Below are 24170 nucleotides of genomic sequence, written 5' to 3'. Positions count from 1 at the left end.
GCCTGTCATAACGTACTACTGTAAAGCTTTTATATTCGCCTATACTTTTAGGTAAAATAGCCAAAGCCCTGAAAATTCTTTTTTTTTTTTTTTGGTTCAGTTTAAACCAAATTTTTACAAATTTGTTTTCCAAATTATTCTAAGAAAGAGCATCCATTTTAAAAATATATAAATATATATACTCAATTCCTGCTGGAGGCAAGAGAAGAGTTACTCAATTCAGTGGGTTCTGACTTCCAACACACACCCAATAGCCAAAGCACTAGCACATCTGTAGTAAGTTCTATAACAAATATTAGTATTGTTCTCATTTTGCATCTGAGCCATTGAGGCTTTAAAACAATGCCGAATTTTACCAATAGCAAGGGCTATTAATATTGTGGGTGAAATACCTTTGGAATAATTTGCAAAACATATTGCTATGATATCCTTGAGACACAGTAAGCATAAACTTGAGGTCTTTTCCCTATTCAAGAAGTCCAGTTCATGGCAGGACATAATCGGTTCCCGAGAAGGGTACAGGAGACAAGCTGGGTGAGGATGAGTGGAGGGAGAAGGGTGAAGAAGCTCATGATACTCAGGAGGGAAAGCTCAGAAATCTCATATTACAAAATGGAAAATCCTCAGCATCTTATACACCTGAGCAGAAGTAAGGGGCCTTATTTCACCTTCTTTTTGTTCTAGATAATATGGAGACTCAGCTTTTATCCCTATACTTCAAAATATGAGAGCACATGTGTCTAAAAACACTACAGAAAACTTCTTTCCGACGAAAATCTGATTAGATTAGTAGTTTGTGCGCAGATACCTGGTTCAGCCCTTTACCTAAAAACTGAGAAATATTTTAGTTTTCTCCCTCCTCAATTTTCAAGGAACCAGAGGCCAGAACTAGGGAGCTTCCGTGGCCTTCAGTGTTCCCAGGGTTCAAACTCAAATCTTAGTTAAGAATGTGACCACGCTTATAAATGCTGTCACTGCCACCTAGAGGTGAAGGGAAGACATGGCTCAACCAGGTAGAATCTGGTTAACTGTTCTCACCCTCACACGATGGATCAAAAAATTTTAGTCTAAAAAATAATTCAAATCCGATTCTAAAAGAACAGTTGTCAGAGTACAATGATATGTCTCAAAGCATCTACACCTAAATATGTAGCCTTCTTTTATCCACGGTATTTCCCATCTTTGATGTACATTTCCTAAAATACAGAAACATATATAGGCCATGCTTTTTACAGATGCAAACCACCTCCTAAACTGCTATGCTCTATAAGAAAACTATGCATAAAAAGAACTTCAGAGTTCTTTGGTAAAATATATATATAAGTTTTGTGGGGGAAATACATACATACATATATATATATATATATATATTAGCTTTGTGAGAGAAAAGAACACAAGCACACCAAAGTTATATACCTATTTTAAACAATTTAAAGGGTCTAAAAAAAACACTGTCACCTGTAAAATCCTATGGATATGGGAAATGAAACTTCAAATTATTATAAGTGGAACTTTATTTTGTAAGTCACACTACCTTAAAACTTAAGAAGTACCTCAAGAAAAACAGAAATATATATATATATTATATATATATATATAAAGTCACTGTAAAGTATATTACAGACTTGTTGGTGAAAAAAAAAAAAAGCAGCTAATGCCCACCCTAAATACAAGAGGGCATGAAACAGCTCAAGCCTTCAGCTCTGGAGTCAGATCCAGGGGTTCAAATTCCCACTCCACTATCCACCTGCTGGAGACCTCAGGGGAGTGACTTCAAGTTCCCTTACGCAAAGCCTCAGTTTCCGCAACTGCAAAAATGCATCAACTTTAAGGTTGTTGTGAGCATTAAAATAAATGTTTGGTAAATAACAGGTATACACATGTGAGTTTTTTTTTTTTTTTCCTTTTTAGACCATTTGTGAACAACAGTGGCCCTACGATCGTCATACCAATTGCCATTGCATGAAAATACAATGTGATCCTGGATCACTGCTGGGAAAGGTGTGTGTTTACATACAAATGCTTGTTCATATGTGTGGCTATGCAAGAGAGACTGTGAAGTGATAAGACTGATTTCTGTAATCTGAAGCCCATCTGGGGACACTCTTATTTTCATGAGTTGAATACAACAGAAAAAACAACCTGATCTTAATACACTCTTTAATGGGTCAACTCGAATAAACACCCTCCGCCCAAGGTCTCTTACCTAGCCAGTCCTTCTTCATAGAGATAGATGACAAGAGGATCATAGGAAGTCACAAGCACATAGAGGCGCACATCAAACTTGAAATCTGGGAAAAAAATTGGGGCACACAGGAAAACCTAAGCTCATTTGTCTTCTGTTACAGAATGAATAGGACAATGTAACAAAGAAATATGAAAGACAGTCCTCCTCTCCCCATGAAACATACACTGCCCACACACCTTCCCTTTTGAGGATAAATAATAATTATACCATACATTGTAAATATATATATATATGCATTGTACAGTTTTCATATATATTTGTTTCTGTTATAACATACGAAGCACTTTCTTTTTTATTATCTCAAAATCAACTTTAAAATAATCCCATGAGGTAGGTAAGGAACCAGCTTCATCTCTGGAGCCCAGTTGCCAAGAATTTCACACTAGCTTAATAAAGACTTACTAGAGAAGACTATAAAAACGTTAAAAAAAAAAAATTAGTACGATCTAGCCCAATCCAGTCAAAGACCTAATCACAACTCACCATCTATGAGCAGGGGGTTGTTAATGTAACGGGAGACCAGGATGTTCTCTTCCAGGGAAATCTGGTTTGGCTATTGAGTAAAGAGAAAAATGAAAGGTAGAAATGCAAAGGAATCCTGACTTACAATAAAGAAGCAAAGTTCTTAACCATTTAGAAATGATAATGTGGAAAACTAAAACTCTAAGAAAAGGTTTCCTCTACGCTACCCATACATTAATTGGCCATATAACACACCACTTCCATAAACACTGTGAGAATCCAATTATAATGGGGGAAAACAACATGTACACAGCACCTCTCATAATAAATAGAGCCTAAACAGCTTTAAAGATTTATATACATGATATTAAATATTTACATGCCAAGAAAATAAAAGCTACCTAAAAAATAAATTAAAACTTGCTTTCTCCCAAATGTAAAGCATGTTGGATATTTTAAAATACTACCATTATTCTTACAGGAAGGCTTTCATCAAGTTGCTCAGAGAACTTACAGATCTTTCCACAATGGATCCTGGCATTTTCCCTGTGAAATGGGATGGATATTTCACTGATTCACTCAATAGTGCTTGCTATGCCACTGTAGGTAAAGAGTGAACTAGATCTTTTAAATACTTTTTTCAATGAAGAAGAGCTGTCTATACAATAAATAATGAAATGTATGATGGGTACTGTATAAGGCACTGGGGATACAGTGATGAATAAAACAGATGCAATCCCTGCCCTCACAGAGCCCAATCCCTACTCCCAAAGAGTTTGATGTTTGAGTAGAAGGACAGCAAATATACAGAATTTAAAAGAACACAAAGCAGCACACCTACAAGTGCAAGATGTGAGGCTACAGAGTGGAAAGAGATCTGGAAGAACAATTCCAAGTGAGACTAAAACAGAAAAATCAGTTGTCAGTCACCACAATCCATACAGGACAAAAGAACTCCAAAAGGGAAGTGGCTATAATGATAATTGTGATGATAATAGCTATAGTAGCAACAACAGAAACACTATTAACATTTGCAGGAAAAAATTTTTAATAAATGTACTGAAGATTTGCTATGTGCCAACACTGTTCTAATCCTTCACAAGTATTATTTCACTTAATCTTCATCCAACCCATGGTAGGTGTAACACCATCCAAATATTACAGATGAGGGAAGAGTCAGAGAGGGTTAGGAACCTGCTCAAAGTCACACAGCTAATAAGTGATAGAGCACCATTTGAACCCAGGCAGTCTGCCTCAGAAGCTTAATTCTTAAGCACTATTTGCACCTTTTCTCACAAGTTCTGACCTAAAATAACTGTCCAAATTTAAAAGTTTGCCTTTATAATAATGCATTTGCTATCCCAAGTACTACAGTTATAAAATAAGGATAATTGTGTGACCCATAACATCACACACAACCACAAGAAGCAACTCCGGGGTCAAGATAATGAGATTCCTCTCTCATTTCCCACTGCTGCCATCTCAAACTCAGAACACAACTTCACAAGCCATCTCTATGCATCATACAGACACTACAACATCACTACTGATTCATATTCTGGACTTGGTGACCCACACCATTTCCTGATCAGTTTCTCACACGTACTATCTCTATTTTGAGTCAGCTTAGTATGTAAGAACTGATGTAATCACAGTACAAAGAAGCAAGCTGCAGGCTGTGTTCCAAACCTAAAATTAAACAATTGCAGCTCTTTTTCTACTAAGTAACACCTACAGGCTACAACAGATATATAACCACCCAACTTTACTTGGAACCACAGACTACAATGGTAATGGTCTTCACTCTATGACACATCTAACATCCATGCCCATTTCCTCTCTTCTCTTCCTCATCATATACATTTGTCCTTTGAATTATGCAGAACATAATCTCTTACATTATTTCGGTAACTTTAGTATTTGTTCAATGGTCTATACCTCTCATTTCTATCTGCACTAGTAATTAAATTGTAAGCTCACGGAAGAAAAGAATTGTTTGAGTATAGTTTTTTTGTATAGTGTAATATACTGATAAGCAACTAACGAAATTTTTGACATCTTCAAGCCTGTCTCCTTTTCATCCATCCCCAATTAACTCATTTTAAATGATGTCAATTCTAAGCTCAAACTGCCCTCCCAAGTATGCTAAAGCAAGAATCTGAATTGTTGGGAAAGTTGGAAACCCATCCATTTTTCTAATTCAACTTTAAGATTAAAGCTCATGGTATCTGTTAAGTTATTGTAAGGTAGACTGGTACAGTGGTTAAGTGGGTACGCTCTGGAATCAGCTAGACGAGTTAAAATCTTCACTTACTATGGAAGGAATAGTAACTACCTCTTAGGGTTCTCATAAAGTCTAAGTGAGATTATATTTGGAAGGTACAGTGGTAGGCACATAGTAGATGCTCAAGAAATATCAGTTAGTATTATTATTGCAAACTCAATAGAATCTATGTGGTTCCATTTACTGAGTTCCACAACTCAACAGCATTCCTCATGACGTGCCACACACCATTCTGCTCAGAGCAGTGCACTGAATTATAATGAAGATACATAAGAATTAGGAGATGATCCCTATTCCTGAAAAGCCTTTAAGGAGTGGCAGCACCTGGCACACAACAGGGACTCCCTAAATATTTGCTGAACAATGAGAAAAAATGGAGAGCACCTAAGAAAACATAAACAAATAGAAACAAGAGAGCTGTACGGAATTATATTCACAAATATAGGACTGAACAGAGTGACCAAAATACTCTCCTGATACTTCAAAATCTCAGAGAAAGCACTAGTATTTTATTTACCATGAATAATGTGTGAGACAAGGATGACTAAATTTGACTTCCATAAATCAAATTCATACCTTAATCAGAAAACACCAGATCTTTTCCCTCCTCGATTTGAATATATTAAATTGGGCAAATACGGCATTTAGTCACGGTTACTGCAGGAGCTGGAGCAAACACAACTCTGTTCCTTTATGCTGTATTTTCAGAGTTAAAAAGCACATCATTAAGAGACCACGTTCGCCAATCAGCCAAGATGCTTCCATCTGTAGGAGCTCACACTCCTCTCTCTTCAGTATTACATAAAAGTAATGCTTCTTCTATCCTTTACCCTATTCTCATAATGGTAAAAGTTGTTATTTGCAGATATTTTCCAAAAGGTTATGACTATTACGGGGAATTTTTAATAAGAGGCCCTCTCATTCCTCACTCCAGTGGGAAGACAGGGAAAGATGTTTTTATTTGGCCCTCACACCTAACTCTGCCCTCCCTCCCCCATCCCTCACCCACTCACACTAGCTCTGCTCGCAGACCCTCCACTGGAGCACTCCCTCTCCCTCCCCCTTGAATCTAAAAGGAAAGCAGGCAGCAGCCTTGGAAAGAGTTACTTCATGCAGTTGGCTAATGGGTCACATATTCCATGGGAAAGGATCCAGGTATGGAAAGAAGGAGATGGTTAGGCCTTGTGTGTAACGAGGGAGAGAAGAGTATTAACTGCATGGTTTGTAGGTCTGGGTAAAAGGTGATAAAATTCCAGATTTGGAGAAAAATGGGACTATTTTGCCATTATGTCCACATGTTGCCAGCTCCCCTGGTGCTTGCTGGCATCTTCCCAGGCTTCTGTCTGGCACTTCCACCAAAGACCTCAAAGAATCAGACTCATTCCAAAGCTTCACTGAGCGGGAGGTGGCAGGCAAAGGGTCCTGCCAAGTACTTTGATCTCTGCAGGGGGTCTCTAGGGAGTCAGCCCAGGGAGATGTGGGAGGGAGAAGGAGAGCCTGCCAAATGCATTCTCTAAAGACTTGTCACCCCCTTTATGAGACGCGCGCGGCATCCAGGGAAGAGTCAGGGCATGGGGTTCTCAGCCCCACCAAAGAAAGTTTAACTTTTCTATTCTTTATGATGTTGGTTTTAAAATAACAAATCACCAGGGCAAAAGAGCATTCCAAGAGAAAAAAGTCCCAGATGAGCTGGGAATAGATCCTATTCTTTTTGACTCATGTCTAAGAAAATAAAAACCAAACTTGTACCACAGTTGACTTTCAATAGCAATTCCATTTGGCAGCTAAAACCCAAACCCAAACTAGTGCCGTCTATGAGATTCAAACAACACTGGAGCTCCTGGCACGAAGCTGAAGGAAAAGCTGTTGGACAGGAGCCTTCACACCAAGGTCAGAACAGAGACAAGAAAAGAGAGATCCAAGGCTTATGAGCAGTGCCTTCTGTCACAAGAGACCCAGGGCAAAAGGCCTCCAGAGTGACCCAGGGTCAGGTAGCAGAACTTGTAGCCTGGGCTTGGGGCTGTATAGCTACTGCATCAGAACCAGATCCTATATCTCTTCAGCATGAAAGGTCTGGCCATCAGTGTTTACTGTACAGTTTTTAGTCCAGACTGAATTTAAGGATTTTCCCATAGGAAAGACCCCTCAGAAAGTCAGTTTCTGCACATATAGGAAATAGCTCAGACCATGTGAAAAGAAAGAGAACTGGGGAATTTGGGATGGTGTACCGACCACACACATGACATATCCGCCTCCCCCTCTTCCCTTCCAGGGTCCCACTGTAAGGACAGAGTAGACATTTTTAAACGTCTGAAATGATAACAAGGCTAGAAAACAGTTAAAGGAGCCAACAAAAGACCAAAGGTTTAAGGAAATCCTGAAAGACAGAAAGCAGATGGGAACAGGTTGAGGAAACAGAGCAGAGGAAGCCCCAGCCCCAAATATCAGAGGTGAGAGTGATCTTCCCAAGGAGACTTCTGAGAAGTTCCAAGCTGGCAGCGAACAAACACGAAGAGCAAGAGTGAGCCAACGGACAAGAATCAGATAATTAATTAACAAACAGCATTTAAAACAGTGCGGCCAACAGGCCTTCTCCAACAACCAAAGCTTTGCCCTCAGGATGAAACCTAACAACTGTCTCGGGAGGACATCTTCTGTGGGTGGGCACAGGGATCCGACAGAGGAGTGGAACTTGAGGCCACTGCATCCCTACAGCAGACACAAAGGTGAAGAGAGAGGAAAGGTAGCACCGCCCCACAAGGAAATCACCAAACTCTTCCTTTATATCCACAATCAGGCAGGCCCTGTTTTGGCAAGGGGGAAGGAAGAAGCACGCTTCCTCACCCACATCCACCGAAGGTGCGGCCTGACGTTCAACACGCTTTGCCCTCGCACAAAGCACAGTCAGCCTCCTGTCCAGTGAGATATTAGGGAATCAGTCCTACACAACAGTAGGGGAAACCCAGGCCTGCTGTCAATTTCAATCAGTCTAGTCTTGTTCATTAGTGTGACTCAACATCTAAGGTCACTGAAATTGAGAAAACCCAACAGCAGGAAAAAAACACGATCCAATGAAAATTCGTGAAACAAAAGAGAACTTTAAAAAACTTTCAATTCGTACCCTCAGAAAGACCAGCCAGCAAACTGCATCTATTAAGCAACAACAGGCTGTTATCACAAAAAAAAAAAAAAAGGCAAATCAGAAAATAAGAGTTTTTGTACCTTATGATAGCCAATATAGAAATACAGTAGATGGAATGAATGATAAAATGGATAGAGCTCAAACTGGTGATCCAGAAGATAAAGATGGGAAAAGACAGAGAATTTAAAATGAGAGAAAAGTTGACATGAAGAAAACACCCAGAATGCCTCAAAAAGGAGTTCCAGAAGCAGAAACATAGACAAAAAATGAATGATTTTCCCTCAACTAAAGAAAAACACTAGTTTCCAGATTGAAAGGGCTGACCGAATGTCCAGGAGGAAGAATGAACAAAGACCCAGACTGAAATATTGGTTAAATTTCATAATTCCCATCTGTAAAGTTTCTATTGAGTTTAAATTTTTTACTCAACTTATAGATAAAGCAGAAAAACTGAATCATAGTTACTGAAGAGAATGTAAATATCATAAACCTTTAAAATATAAAAATAATAAAAAGTAATCAAAGCTAGAGGTGGAATGTGGAAAGACGGGTAGGAGGTGATATGAGTGCAGTGAATATCAAACTGAGAATTAGAAACAAAATGTAAAGTTGAGAAAAGAAGAAACATAAATCAACTGTATTAAGTTACTACTGTTGTTAGTCTAGCCAGTGAGACTGGGGTTGGGATTTTATTTCATTTACTCTGTACATGTATTCAACTGAAAAACAACTTTTAATGAGGATTTTGCAAAGAATCAAGATACTAATGACTTTTGAAAAAAGAAGAGGATGAGGAGGAAGAAGAAGAGGGGGGACGGAGGGGGACAGGAGCAGCAAGGATGCCATGCCAAATTAAGGTTAATTTGCTTGATGACCTTGAGGGCAGGAACCCACAGTTCTCCTCACAATAGGAACTAAATGTATGTGCTACCAATTAATGCTCAGTGCCAAGGAATTAGCAAGGCAGAATGCTGAAAGCAGAAAAAGTACCTCTTTTCTGCTGACACCAAAGGCTGCCCTCCCCCCAAATTCAATCAAGTGACTTATTAGCCATAGAGGAACTGTTGGCATGGGAGGAGGTTACTGCCAGTAAGGTGAACAGTAGGCACATACCCATCCTCAAATCACACTTCCAAATGCAGACTTAGTAGCTAAGACAAAGGGTGAAGCAGGGAAGAACAAACACTGAGCGAAGTATGCCACCCGCTGCATACTTACATTGTTGATCAGGTAGACACCCCGCCCCCTGGAAGAGGCCACAGGTTTTACTATCCAAGGTCCCCGGTCCTTTGAATATGAATCTGCTCAAAATATTGGGAGACAAAATAGGGGAGAAAGAAACAAAGAGAAAGAAGGGACATGAGTTTATTATCTCAAATTTTAACACTAGTTATCTACTCAGGTACCCAAAGAATTTTCCAAATTTCTAAGTGGAGGACAGCAAGTAAAATAACCTGTATGTTTGGACTAGCCTTAAAAATGAAAACAGAGAAAGAGAGAGAAAGGAAAGAGAGGAAGAGACAGCAATATTACATAATATATTTCTTCCACCATTTCCCCTCTTGAATGAGAGGATGAAGACAAAATAAGGCAAATATCTGGAAGTTAGTCTACTACTGTCACAAACAACCTTCACAAATCTCTGAGATCCTCGCCTCCTTTAACTAAAGGACCTCCAGAGGCTCACACTGCAGACGATGACAATGTGAGTCAAAGGCTAGATCCCCTAATATGGTTACTTTCCTTAAGCAGTTTCTCCGAGCTTATAAGAAAAAAATCGCCTTAAATAAAACAATGTGAGTGGAAAGGTAGGACAATAATTGACGAGTGGTTAAAAGGTGCCCTTTACTTTTGTTCCTTTCCCAGGTTCAGGTTTACGCTTTAAATACCTTTGGATCATAGGAAAGGAAAACACACAACCAATATGAGGAGTCCCAGAGGCCTGCAGACGGCTCCGGCCTCCACTTAGGGAAGGTCAGTGGACACGAGAGAGAAGCAGAGACAAAGGACTCTCCCTCTGATAGGAGCCAGACTGTCTTTTCAAGGCCTCCCAACAGGAACTTGACTTTGTCCGTGCCACAAACCATTTCACCAGGAGAGAAAGAAGATCTCCTTGTCTTCTCTCCGCCACCCTCCCCTGCTTTTTCCCTTGATGTGACCTCACAGAATTAGAAAAAATGTCATGTGCCACACAGAATGTAAAACTCCGTGAGCAATTCCACTTCTGGGAATGTATTCTCTAGCCCTGCTCACACATATTGAAACGTTCTTTGTACAAGATTATTCGGTGCTGCATTTTAATAGCAAAAGACGTCCATAAACTAATTAAATACACTATATTGCATCTATATGAGGGGTCGGCAAACTATTTTTTGGTAAAAAGCCAGATAATAAATAGCTTAGGCTTTGCAGGCCGTGCAACTATTCAACTCTGTCATTGTAGCTCAAAAGCTACCATAAACAATATGTAAACAAAGAAGCATGTCTGGGCCCCAAAAAACTTCATTTATGGACACTGAATTTCCTATGATTTCCACATGCCACAAAATTTTATTCTTCTTTTGATTTTTTTCAACCATTTAAAAATGTAAAAATCATTTTTAGCTCATGGGATACATATAAAAAGGCATAGGACCAGATTTGACACAAGGGCTGTAGTTTACAGACACCTGCTCTACATAATGAAATATTAAGCAGACACACAAAATGAGAATGTTATTAAGGAACAGAGAGGGAATGAGCTCAAAGAGACTGGTGAGTGTTAAGAAGTAAAGTGCAGGGCACTGGGTATTGTATGCTCCCATCTGTTCACATACACACTCAAGCCATGTGCCAGTAAGTGCAGAGAATACCTCTAGAAGGATATGTAAAAATACTAAAAACATTGATCACCTCTGGGGAGAACTGGATGACTGAGGAAAAGAGAAGAAAAAAGGCTTTTCACTGATTATTGTTTTGTATTTTTTGGGGTACCATGACTATATTACCTATATAATTTACATAATTTTAAATTCCTGCAATAGATAGCATATTTATATAAGACAAATTAAATCTCTATAAACTGAAGTCACTGAATAGATGTATATATATATACACTGTATATATTTTTTCCATTTTGCCATTTTCCCCAAATTCTGAGGATACAATAGTTTGAGAACAAAAGGAACAATTAATAGTAAAATAAAACAAAAAAATTACAAAAATGTTTAAACTTCATTCAATACTTCTAAGTACCCAACCCGTGTTAGGCAGTTTGCTAGTATGGGGCATGCAGAAGTGAAAAGACAGCAGAAAGGCAGGCCCTAAGCAAGTAATTAGACACACTGAGCTCACGAAGAGGAAGTGAGGGAGCTACATACAGCAATGCCGAAGAAAATGCCCAGACCTGTCTGAAGACAGTACCCCCTGTGGTGACAAGCGGACGCAGAAAATGCTCGTTTTCAGAACAGGGAAAATCTAGCTAAATGCAACTTCTGCCATCTAACGCGTTTAATAAATCTTACTTTGTGGACTAGGCTTATCAGAAGTTTCTGCTGCTTCTGGTGCTTCACTTTTATCATGTTCTTGAAATTCTAAATATCAAAAAAAGTGTCTTTATGCTAGGCCCTTCTCCTTGATTTGTTGTATTTCAGAACAAGGATTGATTTCTTTCACAGGTTCCAAAAATGTGGGTCAGAAGCAAAGACAAGGCAAAGAGCTTGGCAGCCTGTCAGAATGAAGATATACTAGACAGGGCCTGCAACTCTTTCTGGTGCCTTCCAGGTCCTATGGCGGCAGCATGCTCAATCTAATGGAAAGAGCACTGAACCAGGAGTACGAAGATCTGAGTTCTAATTCTGACTTTTCTAATTCTGGGCAATTTGCTTAAATTATCCAGTCTCATCTTTAAAATGAGGGGTTTAGTCATTTGAATTATGAGATCTCTCATAATCCTACTATTATGATTCTATAAATTTACTGATTACTTTGAAATCCAGTCATCTGAAATTAACTGGCTGACATTAAAGTTTTGCTCATTCCTTAGAATTATTTCTGTCTCTCTTGCAACTACAGATGACCAGAGGACGCAATTCTGGGCAGTGAGAAGTAAACAGAAATCTGCCAGGGCATGGGGGGAAAGTTCTGCTTTTCTGATACTGGCGCCACCCTGCCTTCCTTGTTGTTCCCTTCTCCCTGCTTAGAAAGCTGTCCACAGCTGGGGAGTGGCTGCAGTTGGCAAGATTCTTAGTTAGGTTCTTCGGGGTCACAGACCTCCGACTGTACTATATACTGTTACACTAGCAACAGTGGCACCAGGAATTTAGCAAGATCTGGTCTGTATATTCCAAGCCCCACATTCTAATTACTGGGAATGGTTTGGCAGTATCCAGGCTTTCACATCACTTGAGGCAGTGTTTGGTCTCTGGGCTAGGTCTCTACAGAGATGGATTTCAGGTTTTCTCTTATTAGAACAAAAAGATCTGCCTTGGCTGGTCTCTCTAGAGTCTTCAGGCAATCCTCATGTCTGTTCCTTATCAGTTCCCTTTCAAAGGTTCTTTCACAGGCTAGTCACATGCCTTTCTGCTCCTCTCAAACACCCAAACCCATCCCTAGGCCCCTCATTCCTGGTATGTGCCCTCATCACCCTCTCACCAAGAAGGCTGGGAATCTGTAACATAAACCCACTCACCTGCTTTCCTCTCTATCTAAAATGTTACCTGGATGACCACTTAGCCTTCTTCTTTCCCTCCTTTTAGGGGAGAGACACGCCCTCCTTCCTGAAGCTCACCCTTCTACTTGGGCTCTTGACTGAACCCTCTCCTGCCTCCTCTGGGACCTCATTCCCTTGCTCATATCTTCAAGGTCTCTCTCCCCTCTGACTTCTCTGTAGTTCTTCTTCTCTTTCTTTTTCCCTTCCTTGGTAGTAACATCCACCTCCATATCTGCAACTTCCAGAACCTGTAACTCTGGCCAGAACTCAAAACTGCCTTTACAACTGCCTGCAAAACATCACCACATGGAGGCCTGCAGGCACCTCAAATCCACACCAGGTCCAAAATGTGACACTCCTCTTGTCCTTCAACACTTTTCCTCTACGTCAGCGGTCCCCAACCGTTTTGGCACCAGGGACTGGTTTCGTGGTTCCACGGCCGAGAGGTTGGCGAGTGGGGGGCAGGGGGGGATGGTTCAGGCAGTAATGCGAGCAATGGGGAGCGATGGGGAGCAGCAGATAAAGCTGCAGTTGCTCGCCCGCCGCTCACCTCCTGCTGTGCGGCCCGGTTCCTAACAGGAACCCCAGGGGTTGGGGACCCCTGCTCTACATTCCTCGTTACACTCCCTGGTTAAAGACTTAATGCTCCTCCCAGCTTCTCAGACTCACACCTTTCACCTCTGCCTCACTACTCCCAGCCACTTAGTAAACTGTGTTTATTCTACCATTCTTTCCACTGCCTCTGTTCCATTCCAGCTACCTAGCTCAGTCTGTCTTCACTTCTTACCTGGATTATGACTTCCAAAGCGACCACTGTGTTTCTTCCCCCTGCTCCCTCCAATTCATTTCATGTAGTTATTTTCCTAAAGGCCAACCTGTTCATGTCACTTGCCTTCTCAAAAATGTCCTATTGCCTGCCCTCAACCAAGCACTGGAAGGTCAGGAACACAAGTGTCATGGAGAAAAGGGAATTTCTGAGTTATAATATGCTAGGTGGACAGCAGAGGAAATGAAGAGAACTTAAAACAGACTTTATGAGGAAAAGGAATGTCTCTTTGAAAGAGGAAGTGGTAGGAAGAGGCAAGTTTCTCCCCTAATATGTAAACTTAGCAACACAACTGACCTACTAATGCTGGATTTCTCCCCAGTGGATTTAAGCGTAGAGGTCACGGACTCTGGACTACTGGCAAAGAATGACTGGCATCCTGGCAGGACCACAACCAAGAAGCTTCCTCTTTACCATCACATCTTCCCTGGTCCCTCTTCTACCGCACAATAAGTCCCCGCTGTGGTCTTTGGGAGGCAACAGCAATGAGGGATTTGTTTTGAGATTGAAGAACATCATTTGCCTGTAATAACTGCCCTGGGGCTCAAGGTGGTGGCTTTGGGTTGCAGCTACATTCATTCTATGTGTGCTACTGACCTTTTGAATTCATTTTTGTTAGAATGTAGAACCTGTAAGAGTTTGAATAATATGCTGAAGAAACGGGGCTTCCCTGGTGGCACAGTGATTAAGAATCCACCTGTCAATGCAGGGGACAGGGGTTCGATCCCTGGTCTGGGAAGATCCCACATGTCGCGGAGCAGCTAAGCCCATGCGCCACAACTACTGAGCCCATGTGCCACAACTACTGAGCCCGTGTGCCTAGAGCCCCTGCTCTGAAACAAGAGAAGCCCACGCACCGCAACGAAGAGTAGCCCCCGCTGGCTGCAACTAGAGAAAGCCTGCACGCAGCAACAAAGACCCAAAGCAGCCAAAAATAAATAAAATAAAATAAATAAATTTATTAAAAAAAAATATGCTGAAGAAACAATTCTACTGAAACACAGGTCAGGCTTGAACGCATGGAGGAACTCTAACTCTATCCAATCTTCTGAATGAGCATCCAGCCCTCAACCTGCCTCCAAAGGGTGGGGAAGAACCACAGAATAAGAGATAGCAGAGAGGAAAAAGGAGATTTTCAACTTAATATCCCTTTAGTGTTTACTAGGAAATTATTCTGGACTCTGATTTCTCAATAGGAATTCAACAGCAGGGAGTTCATATCAGGAATGCTTTTACGTTGCTAACATGTTAGTTGAAGCATTTTTATGCTATCATGTTGGCTTATTACACAATTTTTTACTTTTATTATATAACAATACATCTCTACATAACTTGAAATAGGAAATATTATTGAACATTTATTAAGTACCCATCAGGGACCATTCCAAGTGCTTTCCATGTGTTAACCTATTTAAACATCCCAACAACACTATAATGTCAGTACTAGTAACAGTTCCATTTTACAGAGGAGGAAGCTAAGGCACAGGAGGTTTCAATAACATGGCTAAAAATCCCATAACAAAAATTCCTAATTATAAATGTTCAGCTTTGAGTGCACTGTAGCTTTGCAGTTAACTTAAATCATCTAGTGAATACTCGACTCTGACCCATTTCAGAGCCTTCTGTGGGCAAACACTGAACTGCCAACCACTGGTCCCAGCGGGGTCAACAGGTGCTCTCAGAAGAATGGCCTCCCCAAGGTGGGAGCGAGAGACCCTGTGACCATTCCTGATGCAAGTCCCAGAGGATGAACACCGCACTGCGTGACCAGACCAGACCGCTAGGTCCAACAGGTTAAAAGAATCAAAAGTCAGGAAGTCTAGAGAAAAATTTCTCTTCCTCTCTCCATGCTTCCTCTACCTAGAAGACAGGAATAGTCTTTTTCTTGGACTTATTGAGAAGAAAACTGTCTTGCTGTCCTCTCTGTGTGTCATAACTGATCCTCCTCACAGAACTGACTTCTCTCATGGGTGGTACTGGGAAATGGTCATTGTGTGCATACGCCCACTGTCTTTGGCCACAAAGCACAGTGGTGAGGAGCCTGGCTTCTGAAGCCAAACTGCAGGGTCTGGATCCTAATCCCACCATTTGCAGCCACATAACTTACAGAAAGTTACTTAACCTCTCTGTACCTTAGTCTCCTCACCTGTAAAACTGGGAATAATAACAGTACCTACCTCAGAATAGAGGCTCCACTTAGAAGAGGGCTTAACAGAAGGGAAATGTTCATTAAGTGTTAGCTATTATTATTTTTCCTATTTAGACTCTCACAAAAGACCTGCCTCACACCTTCTCTGTATTCGTGCCTCTTCTGTGCTCTAAGCCTACTGAGGCAGGCATTGCCCGCCATGGGGGGAGAGTCCAAAATAGCCCATCTCCTCTGCTTGGACCTGGGGAGGTAAGTTCACTTCAAGACAAAAGAAGCAATGAGACTTGGATGCAGGCCATGCATTCCCAGCTAGCTTTACCACCAATACAGCAGACGTTCACGTGCCTATTTCGCTCCCACGAATATTTTTCAATTAGTCTGTACTCCAAGGAGAAAGAGTGTGACTAACTGGTACCTCTAAACCTTAACACCAAAAGATGCGTGATACGTGTACCTCAAAGAACATAAGTCACACAAGTCCAAAAATCGAGGGGACAGGGATATTCCTTAAATGACAAGAGGAAGAGAGATACCAAAAAGGATGCATATGTAGTTCATATGCAGAAGTATATCCATCCTTACATGGGCACTAACTCTTGTCAATGAAAAAGAGACTTTTTGTAATAAACAGGAGCACATTTATACAATACCAATGTGTCCTTACATAAATGTCCTTACTAAGAATAAACACACACATACACGCTCAGAATAAAACAGTTTTAAAGTTATCTCTGCAGTTGTTTTACTAAAGAAACAATTTTTTAAGGATCTGAAAAGCCCTGATTGGTTCCTGACTTGAGGCTGCCCTTGGAGTAAATCTGCCCCAAGTTCAGCTGCTGGGGATGGGGGATGGGGGATAGGGGATGGGGGTTGAGAATGGAGCATCAGGAGTCAAGCACTTACTACAGAATTCCGCATACTCAGCTGGCAGCAGGAAGGTCTGAGGGAGGATGTGAAAAGCCTTGAATCCGTGCGTATGCTGCATTCGAATGACGTTTTTGTACAGTCGGTCCTTCCGGGTTAGTTCATACGACCTAAATTTCATAAAAGCATTTCCATTTCAGTACGCTATGACTCAGAGGTTATCCTGTGTCATCACATACTAAAGAGTTCACAGTTCATGAGCAGTTACTGAGGATAGTATTATATCCCAAATCTATCACTTTGTCAAGGAAATGATCACCTTAAAACTAGGGCAATAAATGCTACCTATCAGGGAGTGTAATCTGGCAAACTACAAAAAGGCACTTCAGTTGGCCTCAACTGGATTCATGAGTCTATGGTTTGCTGCACTATTTAAAAACCATCTAAGAATCTTTGCTGTAACCATTAAAAATGAATTCTATCTGTTCCTCAGTACAAAATTTTCACTTTGATTTCTTAAAATCAAAGGTTGCTTTGCCAAATCTAGGTATCACCTAATACTTCTTTCTTACCCACTATCCTCTTCAGATCTAGAGCAGAGGTCCTCAAATTTTAGTGTACGTAAGAATCACCTATAGAGTTTCTTTAAAAACAAATGTTCCAGGGTCACATCTCTCAAAATTCTGGGATGAAGTCTAGGGTTCTACATTTTAAACATGGACCCCAGGTGATTTTGGTACAGATGGTCCAGAAACCACAATGTAACAGTGATTTAGTCTAGATCAGTAATTTCCAAACTTGACTGAGATACAGATCACCTCACTGCTTTTAAAATATATAACTTTCTAGGTATACATTTACCTAGAAAGATTAAGCACCTAGAAGGTGCTTTTTAAATATACACCTTCCCTGGAGATGGTGATTCCTTGAATCTGCAGTAAGACCTATGAATGTAAAAGTACCCCCAGTGATGCTTATCATTAAGGAATTAGAAACACTGAACCAGGCTGAGAGGACCTTCAAGATGGCAGAGGAGTAAGACGTGGAGATCACCTTCCTCCCCACAAATACATCAAAAATAATCTACATGTAGAACAACTCCTACAGAGCACCTACTGAACACTGGCAGAAGACCTCAGACTTCCCAAAACCCATGTGGCTGACAGGGTCTCAGTGCTCCAGCCGAGTGTCAGGTCTGAGCCTCTGAGGTGGGAGAGCTGAGTTCAGGACATTGGTCCACCAGAGACCTCCCGGCCCCACGTAATATCAATCGGCAAGAGCTCTCCCAGAGATCACCGTCTCAATGCTAAGACCCAGCTCCACTCAACGACCAGCAAGCTCCAGTGCTGGAAACCCCATGCCAAACAATTAGCAAGACAGGAACACAACCTCACCCATTAGCAGAGAGGCTGCCTAAAATCATAATAAGTTCACAGACACCCCAAAACACACCACCAGCCGCAGTCCTGCCCACCAGAAAGACAAGATCCAGCCTCATCCACCAGAACACAGGCAGCAGTCCCCTCCACCAGGAAGCCTACACAACCCACTGAACCAACCTTACCCACTAGGGGCAGACACCAAAAACAATGGGAACTACAAACCTGCAGCCCACGAGAAGGAGACCACAAACACAGTAAGTTTAGCAAAATGAGAAGACAGAGAAATACACAGCAGATGAAGGAGCAAGGTAAAAACCCACCAGACCAAATAAATGAAGAGGAAATAGGCAGTCTACCTGAAAAAGAATTCAGAGTAATGATAGTAAAGATGACCCAAAATCTTGGAAATAGAATGGAGAAAATACAAGAAACATTTAACAAGGACCTAGAAGAACTAAAGAGCAAACAAACAGTGACGAACAACACAATAAATGAAATTAAAAATTCTCTAGATGGGGCTTCCCTGGTGGTGCACTGGTTAAGAATCCACCTGCAAATGCAGGGGACACAGGTTCGAGCCCTGGTCCAGGAAGATCCCACATGCCGTGGAGCAACTAAGCCCGTGCGCCACAACTACTGAGCCTGCACTCTAGAGCCTGCGAGCCACAACTACTGAGCCTGCGTGCCACAACTACTGAAGCCCACGCACCTAGAGTCTGTGCTCCACAACAAGAGAAGCCACTGCAAAGAGAAGCCCACACACCGCAATGAAGAGTAGCCCCTGCTCACCGCAACTAGAGAAAGCCCACATGCAGCAACAAAGACCCAACGCAGCCAAAAAAAAAAAAAAAAAAAAGCTCTGGAAGGAATCAATAGCAGAATAACTGAGGCAGAAGAACAAATAAGTGACCTGGAAGATAAAATAGTGGAAATAACTACCGCAGAGCAGAATAAAGAAAAAAGAATGAAAAGAACTGAGGACACTCTCATAGACCTCTGGGACAACATTAAACGCACCAACATTCGAGTTATAGGGGTCCCAGAAGAAGAAGAGAAAAAGAAAGGGACTGAGAAAATATTTGAAGAGATTATAGTTGAAAACTTCCCTAATATGGGAAAGGAAATAGTCAATCAAGTCCAGGAAGTGCAGAGAGTCCCATACAGGATAAATCCAAGGAGAAACACACGAAGACACATATTAATCAAACTATCAAAAATCAAATAGAAAAGAAGTAATATTAAAAGCAGCAAGGGAAAAGCAACAAATAACATACAAGGGAATCCCCATAATGTTAACAGCTGATATTTCAGCAGAATCTCTGCAAGCCAGAAAGGTGTGGCAGGACATATTTAAAGCGATGAAAGGGAAAAACCTACAGCCAAGATTATTCTACCCTGCAAGGATCTCATTCAGATTCGACAGAGAAATTAAAACCTTTACAGACAAGCAAAAGCTAAGAAAATTCGGCACCACCAAACCAGCTTTACAACAAATGCTAAAGGAACTTCTCTAGGCAGGAAACACGAGAGAAGGAAAAGACCTACAAAAACAAACCCAAAACAATTAAGAAAATGGTAATAGGAACATACATATCAACAATTACCTTAAATGTAAATGGATTAAATGTTCCAATCAAAAGACACAGGCTCGCTGAACGGATACAAAAACACGACCCGTATATATGCTGTCTACAAGAGACCCACTTCAGACCTAGGGACACATACAGACTGAAAGTGAGGGGATGGAAAAAGATATTCCATGCAAATGGAAATCAAAAGAAAGCTGGAGTAGCAATTCTCATATCAGACAAAACAGACTTTAAAATAAAGACTATTACAAGAGACAAAGGACACTACATAATGATCAAGGAATAAATCCAAGAAGAAGATATAACAATTATAAATATTTATGCACCCAACATACCTCAATACATAAGGCAAATGCTAACAGCCATAAAAGGGGAAATCGACAGTAACACAATAATAGTAGGGCACTTAAACACAGCACTTCCACCAATGGACAGATCATCCAAAATGAAAATAAATAAGGAAACACAAGCTTTAAATGATACATTAAACAAGATGGACTTAATTGATATTTATAGGACATTCCATCCCAAAACAACGGAATACACTATCTTCTCAAGTGCTCATGGAACATTCTCCAGGATAGATCATATCTTGGGTAACAAATCAAGCCTTGGTAAATTTTAGAAAATTGAAATCGTATCAAGTACCTTTTCTGACCACAATGCTATGAGACCAGATATCAATCACAGGAAAAAGTCTGTAAAAAATACAAACACATGGAGGCTAAACAATACCTACTAAATAACCAAGAGATCACTGAAGAAATCAAAGAGGAAATCAAAAAATACCTAGAAACAAATGACAATGAAAACATGATGACCCAAAACCTATGGGGTGCAGCAAACAGCAGTTCTAAGAGTGAAGTTTATAGCAATACAATCTTACCTCAAGAACCAAGAAACACCTCAAATAAACAACTAACCTTACACCTAAAGCAATTAGAGAAAGAAGAACAAAAAAAACCCCAAAGTTACCAGAAGGAAAGAAATCATAAAGATCAGATCAGAAATAAATGAAAAAGAAATGAAGGAAACAATAGCAAAGATCAATAAAACTAAAAGCTGGTTCTTTGAGAAGATAAACAAAATTGATAAACCATTACCCAGACTCATCAAGAAACAAAGGGAGAAGACTCAAATCAACAGAATTAGAAATGAAAAAGAAGTAACAACTGACACTGCAGAAATACAAAGGATCATGAGAGATTACTACAAGCAACTTTATGCCAATAAAATAGACAACCGGGAAGAAATGGACAAATTCTTAGAAAAGCACAACCTTCCAAGACTGAACCAGGAAGAAATAGAAAATGTGAACAGATCAATCACAAGCACTGAAATTGAAACTGTGATTAAAAATCTTCCAACAAACAAATGCTCAGGACCAGATGGCTTCAGAGGCAAATTCTATCAAACATTTAGAGAAGAGCTAACACCTATCCTTCTCAAACTCTTCCAAAATATAGCACAGGGAAGAACACTCCCAAACTCATTCTACGAAGCCACCATCACTCTGATACCAAAAGCAGACAAAGATGTCACAAAAAAAGAAAACTACAGGCCAATATCACTGATGAACATCAATGCAAAAATCCTCAACAAAATACTAGCAAACAGAATCCAACAGCACATTCAAAGGATTATACACCACGATCAAGTGGCGTTTATCCCAGGAATGCAAGGATTCTTCAATATAGGCAAATCAATCAATGTGATAAACCATATTAACAAATTGAAGGAGAAAAACTATATGATCATCTCAACAGATGCAGAAAAAGCTTTTGACAAAATTCAACACCCATTTATGATAAAAACCCTCCAGAAAGTAGGCATAGAGGGAACTTACACCAACATAATAAAGGCCATATATGACAAACCCACAGCCAACATCGTTCTCAATGGTGAAAAACTGAAACCATTTCCACTAAGATCAGGAACAAGACAAGGTTGCCCACTCTCACCACTATTAATCAACATAGTTTATGAAGTTTAAACCACAGCAATCAGAGAAGAAAAATAAAAGGAATCCAAATCGGAAAAGAAGAAGTAAAGCTGTCACTGTTTGCAGATGACATGATACTATACATAGAGAATCCTAAAGATGCTACCAGAAAACTACTAGAGCTAATCAATGAATCTGGTAAAGTAGCAGGATACAAAATTAATGCACAAATATCTCTTGCATTCCTATACACCAATGATGAAAAATCTAAAAGAGAAATTAAGGAAACACTCCCATTTACCATTGCAACAAGAAGAATAAAATACCTAGGAGTAAACCTACCTAGGGAGACAAAAGACCTGTATGCAGAAAACTATAAGCCACTGATGAAAGAAATTAAAGATGATACAAACAGATGGAGAGATATACTATGTTCTTGGATTGGAAGGATCAATATTGTGAAAATGACTATACTACCCAAAGCAATCTACAGATTCAATGCAATCCCTATCAAATTACCAATGGCATTTTTTACAGAACTAGAACAAAAAATCTTAAAATTTGTCTGGAGACACAAAAGACCCCGAATAGTCAAAGCACTCTTGAGGGAAAAAAGCGGAGCTGGAGGAATCAGACTCCCTGACTTCAGACTATACTACAAAGCTACAGTAATCAAGACAATATGGTACTGGCACAAAAACAGAAATATAGATCAATGGAACAAGATAGAAAGCCCAGAGATAAACCCATGCACCTATGGTCAACTAATCTATGACAAAGGAGGCAAGGATATACAATGGAGAAAAGACAGTCTCTTCAATAAGTGGTGCTGGGAAAACTGGACAGCTACATGTAAAACAATGAAATTAGAACACGCCTTAATACCATACACAAAAATAAACTCAAAATGGATTAGAGACCTAAATGTAAGACCGGACACTATAGAACTCTTAGAGGAAAACATAGGGAGAACACTCTTTGACATAAATCACAGCAAGATATTTTTTTGATCCACCTTCTAGAGTAATGGAAATAAAAACAAAAATAAACAAATGGGACCTAATGAAACGTAAAAGCTTTTGCACAGCAAAGAAAACCATAAACAAGACGAAAAGACAACCCTCAGAATGGGAGAAAATATTTGCAAACGAATCAACGGACAAAGGATTAATCTCCAAAAAGTATAAACAGCTCATGCAGCTCAATATTTAAAAAATAACAACCCAATCAAAAAATGGGCAGAAGACCTAAATAGACATTTCTCCAAAGAAGACATACAGATGGCCAAGAAGCACATGAAAAGATGCTCAACATCACTAATTATTAGAGAAATGCAAATCAAAACTACAATGAGGTATCACCTCACACCAGTTAGAATGGGCATCATCAGAAAATCTACAAACAACAAATGCTGGAGAGGGTGTGGAGAAAAGGGAACCCTCTTGCACTGTTACTGGGAATGTAAATTGATACAGCCACTATGGAGAACAGTATGGAGGTTCCTGAAAAAACTAAAAATAGAATTACCATATGACCCAGCAATCCCACTACTGGGCACATACCCAGAGAAAACCATAATTCAAAAGGACACATGCACCCCAATGTTCATTGCAGCACTATTTACAATAGCCAGGTCATGGAAGCAACCTAAATGCCCATCGACAGACGAATGGATAAAGAAGATGTGGTACATACATACAATGGAATATTACTCAGCCATAGAAAGGAACGAAATTGGGTCATTTGTAGAGACGTGGATGGATCTAGAGACTGTCATACAGAGTGAAGTAAGTCAGAAAGAGAAAAACAAATATCGTATATTAATGCATATATGTGGAACCTAGAAGAATGGTACAGATGAACTGGTTTGCAGGACAGAAACTGAGACACAGATGTAGAGAACCTATGGTCACCAAGGGGGGGAAAGAGGTGGGGGCGGGGGTGGTGGTGTGATGAATTGGGAGATTGGGATTGACATGCATACACTGATGTGTACAAAATGGATGACTAATAAGAACCTGCTGTACAAAAAGATAAATAAAATAAAATTCAAAAGTTCAAAAAAAAAAAGAAAAGAAAGATTAAAAAAATTTTTTAAACTAACTAAATAAAATAAACTCTTGAATACAATGGTATGTCAAAATCAAAAAAAAAAAAAAGGAAACACTGAACCAGAGGATAAGAAAAACAACAAATTCTCCTACAGTTACCCAATATTAGTGGTCTCCAAACATTATTGCTTGGTACTCCCGATACAAATTTTGGGAAACTATGTATCCTCTTAGTTGGCATCTAAGATTTTTCATCATAAATTTAAAATGTTCCAAAGGATCCAATGAATGGCAAATATAATTTTAAAATAAAACTATAACAGTATCCTTTTAAGTATATTCAAGGGAACCTAAATAACATCAGGAATCACTAGCCACTGTACATTTTAAAAGTACTATAAAAGAAAAGGCTCTTTTTGTCGGTAAATTTTTCACTTTTTACAATACTATACTTTTTACTGAAAGTAACGTATAAACAGGAAAGTACACAAATCACAACTGCAGAGCATGATGAATTTTGGTCACCTGTGTGACCACCACT

At 40.0% G+C, this 24170-nt stretch overlaps 1 protein-coding gene across 17 annotated transcripts in view; it reads right to left on the bottom strand.

Annotated features, from left to right (window-relative positions):
- TTLL5 (tubulin tyrosine ligase like 5) overlaps window positions 1-24170 on the bottom strand; it is a 304948-nt gene that overhangs the window by 256883 nt on the left and 23895 nt on the right. For 16 of the 17 annotated variants that reach the window (XM_061181085.1, XM_061181098.1, XM_061181090.1 and 13 more), the window contains 4 exons: window positions 16705-16835; window positions 9355-9437; window positions 2732-2801; window positions 2207-2291 (listed from right to left, as the gene is read on the bottom strand). In XM_061181085.1, coding sequence (XP_061037068.1) covers window positions 2207-2291; window positions 2732-2801; window positions 9355-9437; window positions 16705-16835 — 369 coding nt within the window. Of the gene's footprint in view, window positions 1-2206; window positions 2292-2731; window positions 2802-9354; window positions 9438-16704; window positions 16836-24170 lie in introns of those variants that run through there. The other variant, XM_061181102.1, reaches the window with a different exon arrangement.

The sequence above is a fragment of the Eubalaena glacialis genome, chromosome 2 (assembly GCF_028564815.1).
Source record: "Eubalaena glacialis isolate mEubGla1 chromosome 2, mEubGla1.1.hap2.+ XY, whole genome shotgun sequence".
NCBI classification, from domain to species: domain Eukaryota; kingdom Metazoa; phylum Chordata; class Mammalia; order Artiodactyla; family Balaenidae; genus Eubalaena; species Eubalaena glacialis.
Note: the sequence above shows the minus strand (reverse complement) of the source record. Positions and strands in the feature narration are given on the sequence as shown.